The sequence below is a fragment of the Strix aluco genome, chromosome Z (genome assembly GCF_031877795.1).
Source record: "Strix aluco isolate bStrAlu1 chromosome Z, bStrAlu1.hap1, whole genome shotgun sequence".
Taxonomy (NCBI): Eukaryota; Metazoa; Chordata; class Aves; order Strigiformes; family Strigidae; genus Strix; species Strix aluco.
This window is the reverse complement of record NC_133971.1, coordinates 41,095,401-41,108,158: the sequence shown is the minus strand read 5'-3', so window position 1 is coordinate 41,108,158 and position 12,758 is coordinate 41,095,401. Positions and strand designations below refer to the sequence as shown.

Sequence of the window (12,758 nt, the reverse complement as noted above, 5' to 3'; positions counted from 1 at the left end):
TGTGGCCTCACCAGTGCCAAGTACAGGGGTAAGATCACTTCCCTGTCCCTGCTGGCCACGCTATTGCTGATACAGGCCAGGATGCCTTTGGCCTTCTTGGCCACCTGGGCACACTGCTGGCTCATGTTCAGCCGGCTGTCAATCAACACCCCCAGGTCCCTCTCTGACTGGCAGCTCTCCAGCCACTGCTCCCCAAGCCTGTAGCGCTGCTGGGGGTTGTTGTGGCCCAAGTGCAGCACCCGGCATTTGGCCTTATTGAAACTCCTACAGCTGGCCTTAGCGCATCGCTCCAGCCTGTCCAGGTCTCTCTCCCTACCCTTGAGCAGATCAACACTCCCACCCAACTTGGTGTCATCTGCAAACTTACTGAGGGTGCACTCAGTCCCCTCATCCAGATCATTGATAAAGAGATTAAACTGAACTGGCTTCAATAGTAAGCCCTGGGGGACACCACTTGTGATCGGCTGCCAACTGGATTTAACTCCATTCACCACAACTCTTTGGGCCCGGCCATCCAGCCAGGAGTAGGGAAATAAAAGCAACACAGAAAAAACTTTCAATGAAAAAGACAGGAAAAATCAAAGTTCGTAAGTGGCTTTATGGGTACTTAAGACTATGAAAAAAATATATTATCTGCTGCTTTTTAATCCACCTTTGATAAAATGACAGATTACTACCCTCACTCATATACTCTACCCTAACATATCTTGATATCAATTAACAGGCTGTGTGTCTTGTCTGTTTGCCTATATTCTACAATACACATTTATGAAGGCTTTGCAGGTATTAATGTAATACTAGGATATAATCTGATAAATAAATATATTATGATATATTGAAAGATATTTTTATATACATGTATATACACACACTAACTTTATCTGTCCCTGTAGCATAGATGAATAGAAAGCAATCATGCTTCTTCCACCTCATGCTGCATATTAAAAAGGCATACAAGCACCAGGAGCTGCATTTCCATCTCCTGCAGAATTTGCAGGACATTTAGAAGTCTAGAGCAAACCAGCAAAACAAGCAGGAAACCTCATATTCTAGAATAAACCCACCAAGTTTTGGACAAATTGTTTCTGCACAACGCAGACAATCCATTAAAGCCAGCAAAGCTCAGCAGGGAGATTCAAGGTGCACAACTCACAACTAACCCAGAGAGACAGACACTAGGTGGTGCTGCAATGCTGCTGGCACACACTGCTTCCCTGTCCCAGAAACAAGATGGTAAATACAGCACTTCTTTCCAGTTTTAGAAGAACAACTTCAGGTTATTGCTTTGGCACACAGCATAGTATTATCGCTCTGACGAGGAATGACTCAACATTACGCAGTATCTTCATTTATTTATTTCTCAAACAGGTTGGCATTTGAGTGATTTTCATAAATATAATTTCTATGTTAAAAAATTCTGAGAAAGGCTTAACATTTTGTTAGGCCAAAATCCTATTTCAAAATCTTCGTTTCAGACTAAAAATGACAGGAAATGTGATGTTAAAACAAGGTGTCAGGTGTTTTTTGCTTTGTTTCTTTAATCTCAAGCACATATCCTATGATCAGACAAACTTTTGTTTTTCAATTCCAGCTTTATTAAGTGACTTTCCACCACATTTATTTCAAGATTACACTGTTTATACAAAGGAAATAAACATATTCCCCAAGCAGTTTTATGTTCTAAAAACAGAGAAACATCTGGTACTCCAAAGATATTACTCATCAGTCACACCAAAACACTATGGAAACGGGTAGCTGAAAAATTCTAAATGAGATTTTGAACCAATACTACATGACAGTTGCACCTAAAGTTAGAAATGCTACATTTTAGCACTAACAATAAAAGAAGAATTATAGTTACATTTTTGGAGTGAAGCTTCTTCTTCCAGGCTACTTTTAAGGTGAACATAAGAAGTTTACACTTTCAAAAAGTGACTCCTTTAAGGTCCTGATTTTGCTGACATAAAGGCCTAATTTCTCATTACACCAGAAAAGTCAAGCAATACACACACACACACACACTGGAATTTTCTAAAATTCATTCCCTGGTATTTCACAGTACTGTGATCTCTGTCAGCAAGAGCAACGGTTAATCATTTCAATCCAGTACCCAGAAATTACTTAGGATTGTGTGGTGCCTTTTTAAAACTATGATGCTTATTGAACAACTATCTTTTTTACAACTGCCTGTTCCCCCTCCAGTTACTGGAAGGGGATAAATGCAAAAGCAGCCACTTGAACTGTGAACTACTGGGAGCAGGACCATTATCTGGGGCAGAAAGGGCAGAATGGTGAGAAGGGCAAAAAGTGCTATTTACCCAGCAGAGTGTAACAAATTCAGAACATGAAACTCAGTATCAAGTTACAACCATCACATGTTACACAAACTAAAAATATAGATGCAAAACTTCTAAACTTTTCTGGGATGAGGTGGAAGACACAAAGAAAGTAGTTTACACTTGTTACAGCTGCATTTTACTGAGCGTAGATGCATAGACATGCATCATCAAAAACCAGTACAATATCCCATTACAAACTGAACAAAAGCCTATTCAAGATGGGAAGGAAAAAAAAGAAACTGATTGTACCCAAAACACAGCTGCAAGATACACAGGTCTTACCTACTGAAAACCTAAAACTCATAAAAATATAGCTTAGATCTATTTGAGGAGCAAGTTCCCTTCACTATCTTTTGCCCAACAACAGTTCTGTCATTACCCTGGTGAAATTATGCTGCAATTGTTCCAGTGCTTCCCCCAACAGGAAGCAACCAATTGTTCAAAATTCATGAGGGAACAGCTTCAATATGAAATTGCCATTTTGGAGAAGAAAACAGTTCCCATTTCCCCGTCCCCTCAAAATATTTTAAATTATTTTATTTTTTAGAAAACAATTCTGCCTCTTGAGAAATAACACTCTGGGTACTAACATTTTTTTCATCAAAGGTTTCTTCCTTTTCACACGTGGCTTCACAGAGGAAAGCCAGCTGTTTGGAGCACCAGACCAGCAGAGGAGCCTTGGAAACGATAATTTACTCTCCCAAAGGTGTTGAAGAGGTTCTAAAGAAAAGAACAAACCTCACCTCTTTGGGCATGGCATGTGCCCAAACTTGCAATAGATTTCTCCACCACCCCTCTTTCAAAAACACAGCAAGGCTTCAGGAGATAAAACCTGGAAGCCAAGCAACTTCGGTTGAAGATCAAAATTAATCTAGGTAAAAGACTGACAGAGCAATTATACTTGTGTATGTAGCATACGTACATACACAGTGGAAAGTGAAGAGAGTTTATTTGCTGTTTTGTTTTCTGAACGGTTTTCCTAGACTTTTGCCTTGCCACACAGACTAAGGTGGCGATAAGTTTATTGTACACACTAGAAGAAGGTAACCCTACTGGAGGGACACTAAACTTTCAGTTCACCTAACTGACAGCAGCTTTAAATGCTACCTCTGACTTAACCACCCTCATTCACTTTAGCTGTGAAACCTCATACATTTCCTTCCAGTCACACTGTTTCTGCACCTTCTGCTCCTTAAAATGCCCATGCAAACGAAGTCTGAGAATCAGAGGACCACCTTTTTCTTAGCATTATGAAAAAAAGTTTGTTCTGATGCACTTGCAGTATCAGGAATTGATGGGGAGGTAAATTAAACTCACTAGGTATGCATAATCAATTTCATTATGCTAGATAAACTAATTAAAAAAAAATTAACTGTGAAAAAATGTAAGTGCAGCTGCCACTCCTTAAATGTCTCATTTCAAAATCAGTTATTCTCTGCAGCCAAAGCATGGCTTTTACTCTTTTTAACATCTTAAAATAAAAAACTGAAAGCAAAAAACAAAGCACCATATGCATTGCATGGTCCAAAGCACTAATTACAATTTTATTCGACTCTGGGGATACACCTTCTACTGCTACTGTTTTTGAATGCTTCGGCTACCTGCACCCACATTCAAAACAGCAAACCAAGCAATAGAAGCAACCAACTCTAGCATCAAGCGACTACTGGTGAGATACTGCATTTCTGCTATTGCATGGTCCTTACAGACTCTCTGATTGCATAAACTTCATTATTCAACAACTACAGCTCCTGAATCAGAGAAAAACAAGCTGGGTACCTGCCTACTGTTTCCTGTAACCGGTTTTTAAAGGCCAATTCATTGCTGGGATAGAATCCAATCAAGTCAGCATTTATATTTAACCATCCAGTCATAATGCAAGACAATTCAAACAATGGTACAATTGTTAGTTTCTGAGCTTAGTCCCAAACCAAACCAGATTTTCTTTCCCTGTTAAGGTTTCTAGTATCCTTTGTTCTAACTCTATTAATAGAAGAACGATATGCAGTATTCCTGGAAGCATTTTACTTTTGTTCCAGCATTCCTGTGGCAGTAAGATTACATATCATCACTTTACTTTCTTCTCTTGGCTGATGGAAATAATTCTGAATATGATTCTGTATAATGCAAAAATTTTAATACTACATTTGACCACATCTAAGACTAAAACCCCATAAAATTCACACAATATAATGCATTTCATATAACTATCAATGCCATATCACAAACCTCACAAAATGTGAACGTCAAACAGAAGGTCACTGATACACAAAGTAAATAAATAAAAGCTTCAAATGCATTTAAACGTCCATAACACTAAGAACCTAATTCAATTTACTGTTAAAAAGCAAGTTAAAAATGGACAGTTCAAAAGATATCAAATCTCTATAAAATTAAGTTGTTCTGAACTTGAAGTCATATGTTCAGCATCATTCAGATATATGCCACAACAAACAGCTTGATCTATTAGTCAACCCTTAGCTGTTTTCTAAACACACTGGTCATACCTCTCCACGTTCCTTTCCTTCTACCACCATACTCCTGCCTTCAAAGTCTTACGCAACTCACCTCTCCCTCTCAAGATGTCTCAACAGCCTACACAGTCATGCCAGAAAGCATTGCTGAAGTTCATCCCTAAACTTTAAAGCATCTTGCACGTATCTAAAATGAAAGCAAAATCTGTTGCAAAAGGGAGTTCAGTAATTTTTCTGTTATCCATACAATGCAATGCATGAATGTAAATGCAAATCTGGCAATTGCATTTGAAGGATTTAGGTCCATAAGTCTTATACCGATACTCCTCCAGTACATTTGGAAGAGGAAACAAGCAAGCAAGCAAACACTCACAAAAAAAATCACTAAGCCCCTGCCAACCTCTCAATCACCATAAGAGAGTCGATTAAGCCAGCTGCACCTGCTTCAGTAAAACATACTCATAATCCCTTTGCTCACAGCAAAGTTTCCTCCTCGGGGCCTCCAAAGGGCTATAATTGCTTTTTCAAACAGTAAGTGTGAATGTTCCCCACAGCTCTGAATTTTTCTGGGACAGTGTCACCAGCAACCTATTGTCCTATATAAAGTTGTGTTACACTGAAATTCACCATGCATCTGATGACACCGATAAAGCACTTTGAAGTAAGAAAACAACAGAAGGGCAGATCAGAGTGGTAAAATTGAAGTATTTTTCATTCCTTCTCCTCAATCCGTTTGCAAGGTTGTATGTGAAGCTGGACATCAGAACATGTTGTTATAAAGAACATTTCAAACACTCCAAACTTGTGTAGAAATTATTCCTGCCAACAGTGCTGATGACATCAGTCAACCAATAACCAGTAAATCAACACAGGAGGTGGACGGGTGAAGACAGCTAGCCCTTTTCTTTAGTATCAGGATAGTAACTTCCACTTGGCTGATTCATTCCCAAAGCACTAATCTGAGTTTATCTACAGGTGTTCCTGCTTCACTTGAAAGGATGCCAGCAGACCAATTTGAATCTAGAACCCTTGATGCAATCTTTCTACCAAATCAGCATTTCACGTGTATGTAATGTCAGTTTAAGGAACTTCAGGCTTTGCTCCAACCAGTAAATGAAACCAAACTGACACATCCCTATGAAACAGTGCCATTTCGACTGAACTGCAAACTGAAGTACACAAAGAATAAGCTTACCAGAACAAGATCAGTGAGCGACAGAACAAATTTTATTCCTGCTTTTGCAACTATTAGTCACTTTCATAAACCACATGAGGCTTTGAAAAGAACTGGGAAAGAAAACTGAGAGAATCCTTTTGCATATGTGGCTAAATGGAAATTAAACATCTCACAATCATTAAGGTTTAGAAGTGCTTCCATTAAGTTACCACCCAGAGCAAAGCCCACTTTGGTATCAACTGAAAATTCATTCTCCACTGAGGTTCAGAACAGAGAGTTTTCTTCTTGTGGTCTGAGTCACATAAAAAGGCATTATACACTTCAAGGACCTTCAGACACACAAAGCAGAAGCAAAGCATGACCAAGTGTTCTGCTTTTTAGCCATCTGAAAGAAAAAGAAGTTATGTACTTGCCCATAGACAAACAAGCTTTACAAAAAAGGTAAGAAAAATTTAATCCCTTTTCAAAACATCATGATCCAAGAGTTTTAGTCCATCCTTATTGCTGCAGAAGACATTAGGAACATATTTACTGGCTTCTATAAGGTAAAGCAGGAAAAGAAAGCTTGGAAAAGATTAAGTCAAATTATTACAAGAGGCAGAGAGTTAATGAATGAAATTTAACAAATGAAATTCTATAGTTTAACACCACAGCAACGTTAAAATTAAGAAGGCATCATAATAACCTGTTAGACAAAAAGCTACAGAGAAAAATCACAAAACATACTGAGGGCATCCCCATATGCCAGACTAGTTTATACATGTTTCACATACGCTGAAGGGACAGCAAAGACTAATGTACCAGCAGTACTCTGGTATGGGGTTTTTCACATTTTACCAATAGCTTGACGAGTGTGTCTGAGGCAGATGACTGAAGATCTCCCCACCTTTTTCCCCCATCTTAACGTATCCTTAAACCTTTTAGGTGCAGTGGGCACAAACAGCTAGGGAAGCATAATTGCCAAAGGGCAACTGAATGCATAGCAGCTACTGGAAATGCCAGCAAGCATCCATCTGCAATTAACACTATGCCTTTAAAAGCCTCACCCCAGAGTTTCTGCAACCTGACCTAGTGTAACACATCATACTATGCATATGCAAGTATTTGTCAACTGTCAGCAACATAAAGGGAATTCACAGAATCATCAATTCCTGCCAAAGTACTTGTTCAGGAACAACATCCCTACCTTGACAATAGACTGCAAGACTTTCAGGAAACTTTGCTGCTAGAAAATAAAAATTTACAGCTAAACTGTAATTAATACGTAGTCCACAGACAAAACAATGCAAGTACAATTCTACACAGAAACAGGAGTTCTGATAGCATCATCTAAGGAGCATGCACAGGCATGCTACCAATCAGCTATGTTACTGTCACTTCAATTGCATTGAAAATGTATCGACTTAACTCTATGAACAGAATAACCATAACCATTGGCCACTTTTCATTTCTGGAATAAAAATTACTTAGGAAAACAAAGTACTTAAAAATGTAAATTGTTTTTCATCCTGTTCTGCAACTCTTCAGAAAGCTTCTGAAACACTGACTGGACAGAAGAATCCTTATCCCTGGCCAATAGAAGAAACCCACATCATCCAGCAGATTTTTGCAGTGCTGGAACATAGAAAGACAAACAACCAGTGCCAAGCGCTGACCCTGGCTGCAAGCTGCTCAGTTCAGTCAAAGGCCAACAATTTGCCTCTCACAGCTTTGTTTGTGGAGCCTGGAATTAAGAGTCTAGCTGGACATCTTGCATTATCTCTGAAAAGCTCATACTGACTAAGAATCACAAGGGGTGAGCGTCCAAAATGCTTTCACATCATAGGATAGGGATGCATGTGCAAGGGAAAAATATGGCAGGCTGAGTACATACATTATTAAGTAATAAATAAATAAATAATGGATAGGTGTATCATATCTTCTGTTTGTATAACGAAGCCGTTAGATCACAGATGGGTTTTTTGCAAGTGTTTTTTCTTTTTTGATAGTGTTTTTTTAACAAGAATCAGTTATCCAAAATTCAGTTGGGAAATGCTACTGCAGTACTGTTAATCACATTCAGAGACTCCAGCAGCAGAATATGTAAAAAGATATTGCTCTATGATTATTTAATAGGGCACAACAAACACCTGGAAACCTGCTGACAATCATCTGTCTGCTTAGTTAACTGCTACCACCATAATCCTTGAACGGAGAGTTTTCATCTTTATTCTATTTTTAAGTTACTGGATAGAGATGTCTGAAGGGTTCATGAACGCACTTCTGCTGTTTAGTAAGTTAGATGATGTTTTATTCTTACACAGCATCAAGAATAATTGCATGCATATATTAGTTTCCATGGTACATTCCAGCTAAGATGCCTTCAGGAACGTAATTTTGCCTTAAGGCTGGTATTTCCAGTACATGTCTGTCTTACCAGCACAGATCACAAAATTCGTGGCGAGAGTTTGACTCTGATAGTAAGAAATACACTCCAGATACATTTTTAAAATACAAAGTGATTTTAAGTTCATTTGCAATTTTAACAGAGTCATGAATTACACTATACTATTTGGCTCATAAACCATATACAGTTCAGGTCATTCAAGAAAGATTCCTTCCTAAGAAAATACTGCAATTTACCACTTTCTTGGTTACACAAAGGACTCCAAAAATCTTTCCAATGTCAGCTGAATCCTCATTTGTCTTATAGTTCTAACAACTGCAAGCTGTGAAAAACAGAATTCCTAGTATAGTCATAAATTTTATATTGTTTGCACAGTTTCATTAAGAAAAATAAAGAGGAAACTAGAAATCGTAGCTGTAGTACCTCTCCATATTATTTTTCTGTCATCTTCTACAAAATAATAAACAAACTGTGTCTTTATAAAAGAAACAGAATTGTGGTCTTATTAACAACTGTAATATAACGAATATAAGCATTGCAGGAACCACACTGACAATTTGTCCATACTTAAGTTCAGTACACATAAGAAACATGAGCTTTTTCACAGTCTCAAACAACAGGCAGAAGGAAAGATCAGCCGAAGTTTTCTTTTTGCTGACAGAGAAGCTGCCACTGAACTCACAGCCAGCACAGACTACTTCCATACTGCATGGACTCACAGATGTGAAACAAAAAGAAGTTGCACCCAAACCGTATAATTCCTATTTTTTCACATGAAAGGCAGATCCTAGAACAGTTTGCAGTACAGAACTAACAACCTACACTATCAAGCCAAAATAAGTGTTGTCATTAACTTCCAAAGGGCAAGGATTTCACCAGTATTGATGAAAGCAGGCCCAAAAAATGGTGCTATTTGAGACAAATGGGAGGAGACCAACAGCACAGTCTACCAGTATACCACTTGTTGAAATACACTGCAAGGTCTCTTATTTCAGGAACCATTCCATATCCACTATGATTTTGTTTAAAGGAAGTATTTAAGCAATAGCCATGTACAGTATGCATCTCTAAATACAAGCTCTGTAACTGTTATAGCTCAGTGCAGAGTCAGGCTTCCCATCCATCTCAGGTCAACACATTTAAACCTCATCCCCAAGAGAACACTGCAAGGCAAGTCACCAACACACTGTGATGGATATTTACATTTCTTTCACCAGAACTATCAGCAAATTATTACACCTACTTACTAAATGTACTGCAGCATGGAAGTGTCAAATACAATGGGATCTGTGTCAAAGAACTTACAACAGGGATTCAGAAGAGATGAAACAGACAAGTACAGCAGATGATGAAGCTAACAGAAGGGTAGAGTAAGAATGGGATGGTTACCCAGCTCAACTGTACAACCTCTGTGATTAAAAACCCACAAAAAACCCCAAACCAACCAAACAAAAAACAATCCAAAAACACACGCTCTGAAAATAATCACGTAACTATGGCTAATAAATAGCCACACCACGTGCAATATGGGAAATTGGCTAACACACACAGACTCCGTACACAAAAAGGATACAGTACTACTTATTCTACAAGCCACAAAGTATGAGGCACAAGTAAGTTCTGTTTATGGCTTCCATCCACGTTTTAGTGGGAGTAAGGGAGATGACTACAGATCATTTCAGTTTCCTGCATGCTGGCATGAGCACCATGCCTCTCCAGTCCTCAGAGATGCTGGGTGCTTTGTAGCTATGTTGATTACTGCAGTTCAGCAATAGGTGAAGGAAAACACGTTTTCTCATAAAAACTCAACAGTCTTTAAAATTAAAAAAAAAAAAAAAAAGGGGGAGGGCGAAGGAGAAAAGGAGTTTTTTTTTAACTTGGGAGTTTGTTTCTCCACAGAAACAGGAGTATTTTCTGTTAAAACACTGACCTGCATCCTGAGCACAACCAGTATTTAAAATCTAAAACTATGTTTTGTGTTCCTGCGTTGAATACGTAAGAAACAGGCCAGCGTTACAGACAGGGAAGTCCACGCACCGCAGAGCTGAACGCCCCTCTGCTCCAGCCCGCCGCTCGGAAGCTCCCCGCTCCGATTTAAGTGAAAAAGCCACGGGATTTCCACCATCCTTCGGCTCCGGCAGTGTCAGCCCGCCGGCCCGAGGCGGTGGGGAAGAACGAAGCAAGCCCGAAGCCGCACTAACCGGGTCCTCCCCCCTCCTACGAGCGACTTCCCCTCCTGAAGGGCCGGTGGTCCGGGCCCGGCTCGGAAGCACTGCCGCCACAGGTACCCGCGTAATAAGCGGGTTTGAAACGCACGTTAACAGCTGTCAGTCAGCGTTACACACATGCACACGCCCCTCACACGCTCCCACCTCCGCACCCCTCGCCGGCCCTCTCCGCACGCCGCCCACCGCGCAGCCCCCGCCCCGCGGGGACACTACCACGGCCGGGGCGGGGGGCGCCGGCGGGCGAGCCCGGCAGGAGGAGGAGCACGGTGGGCGACGGGGAGGCTACCGACCTGCTCCGCCCCCCCCGCGGGCTCCCGTGGTTCGCTCCCGGCGGAGCCCTGCGTCGCTCCCATAGTAACATCGCCGGCCCTGCCGCGCCGCCGGCCGCCGCCGCCCGTGGCCCCGGGCGCTAGCGGTCCAACCCGCCAGCCTGGGGCATGCTTCGCCCCCGCCTCCACCCCGCGGCCCGGGAAGGGCCGGAGGAAGCCGGTCAGGCCTCTGGCCGGCGGGAGCGGCGCGGGCGGCCGGAGCCCGCCGGGGACAAAGCCGGCACTGAGGAGCCCGCCACAGAGCGACTTTGTAACTGCCGGGGCCCGGCTGCCCGCCGCCGCCAGCCAATCGCGCCTGCTAACGCCCCGGGGAGGAGAAGAAACATTGTCATTCTCCCCGGGAAGAAAAGAATTGTTATTCTCCATTTACAAAAATATTTCTTGTATTCTTGCCCTTGGCAGTGGCCAGTAGCTGACGCCTGTCACAGGGTAAATGGGAGACACGAGGCCTGTGGTCCAAGCCCGGGCAGCATTGCTGACACGAGGCTTCTGCACAGCATCCACAGCCTGGTTTTGTCAGACAGAAATGCACCAGTCATTTCTATCTTTTCTGTTTGTGTGGTTTTAGGAGGATACGGATTTGAAAGCCCCCCCACACCTGATGGTTTCCCCAAGTCCGTGGCCTCGGCCAGGTTTCCTTCCCACCACCTAACAGCCCTTCCACATTGGTCTTAAAGTCAACACTGCTGCTACTAATTCTGGATTGCTTGGTGCTGAGGCTGTAATTATATATTTTAAAAAAGCATGTTCTCAAGGTAACGTTCTCAGGAGCTTGTAGAAATGTCTGGTCACTAAGAGCACTAAGGAGGAGAAGACGGGCAGAAGTTCAACCACACATTTATAAATAAAATATTTCCTTCCCAGTGCTACTGTCTTCCTGGAGTTATATTATTTCAGGTGGATGAGTCAATACTTGAATCAACTCTTGAAGGAACAAATTAAGAATGAGGACAAACTATAAGGGAATAGCTTTCTTAAGACAACACTTTAAAAAAAGAATGCAAACAGCATGTTACTTTGTATGGCCTACCCTCAGATTTGCAGAGAAAAAGGCAGAAAAATGCCAAAGTGTGAACTTTGCTCTTCTTTCATCTGGTTGCTCCTCTCAGTTTTACAAGTGAGTGATACCATCCAACTTTTGTTGCAACACTAGCAGTCTGGTATACAACCAAAGTAAAGACCACTTGAAAAAATGGGCAAGGGTCCAGGCTCCTCACATGGGGTTCTCTGATATCATCTGGCATCAAGAATTTCTCTACAAGATGCAGCAGGGCAAGGCAAAACAGCTGCCACTCTCCCCACCACTGACCTCTTCTGCACATCTCTGCAACCTGGAGGCAACTTTCCAAAGAGCTACCACTGGCTGGCAACCTCGGCATAGGACATTATGCCACGGCATCAGCAAAGAAAGCCACTGTCCAATACTTACCTCCTTGAAATGTCAAAACATGACGAAAACAACATGAGCTAGCTTTCACTTTCATAGGATATGGTAAGATTTTGCTGCAGATGACTATGTAGTTTTAGATGCAAGGTCAATATTTGTTTTTAGCCAGATAGCAATATACCTTTTCAAAGGAAGCAGTTGGCAGACATGAGGTGGGACAGGGAAAGGACAAGCCACTAGATTCCCGTGACTGCAGATTCTTAACACATATATCAAGTTTGTGACAGCACAAAGCAGAGCACCAGCCTCCTGAAAGCCGCCTCCCTCCATACAGACTCTGGCAGAAGATGCAGAGCTAAAACACAGCCTGTTGGGGAGTGCAAGCAGTACCAGTCAGCGCAATGTAAGCATCTGCCCATCCTGTCCCAGGCCAAGGAG

At 41.6% G+C, this 12,758-nt stretch overlaps 1 protein-coding gene across 3 annotated transcripts in view; it reads right to left on the bottom strand.

Moving 5' to 3' along the window:
• The window catches only part of TJP2 (tight junction protein 2), a 67,959-nt gene that overhangs the window by 36,319 nt on the left and 18,882 nt on the right, over positions 1-12,758 (bottom strand). Inside the window, exon 1 of one of the 3 annotated variants that reach the window (XM_074813710.1) lies at positions 10,895-11,027. The exons of the other annotated variants lie outside the window; for them this stretch is intronic. Coding sequence (XP_074669811.1) covers positions 10,895-10,957 — 63 coding nt within the window. The 5' untranslated portion in view covers positions 10,958-11,027. Of the gene's footprint in view, positions 1-10,894; positions 11,028-12,758 lie in introns of those variants that run through there. 3 annotated transcript variants of the gene reach the window in all.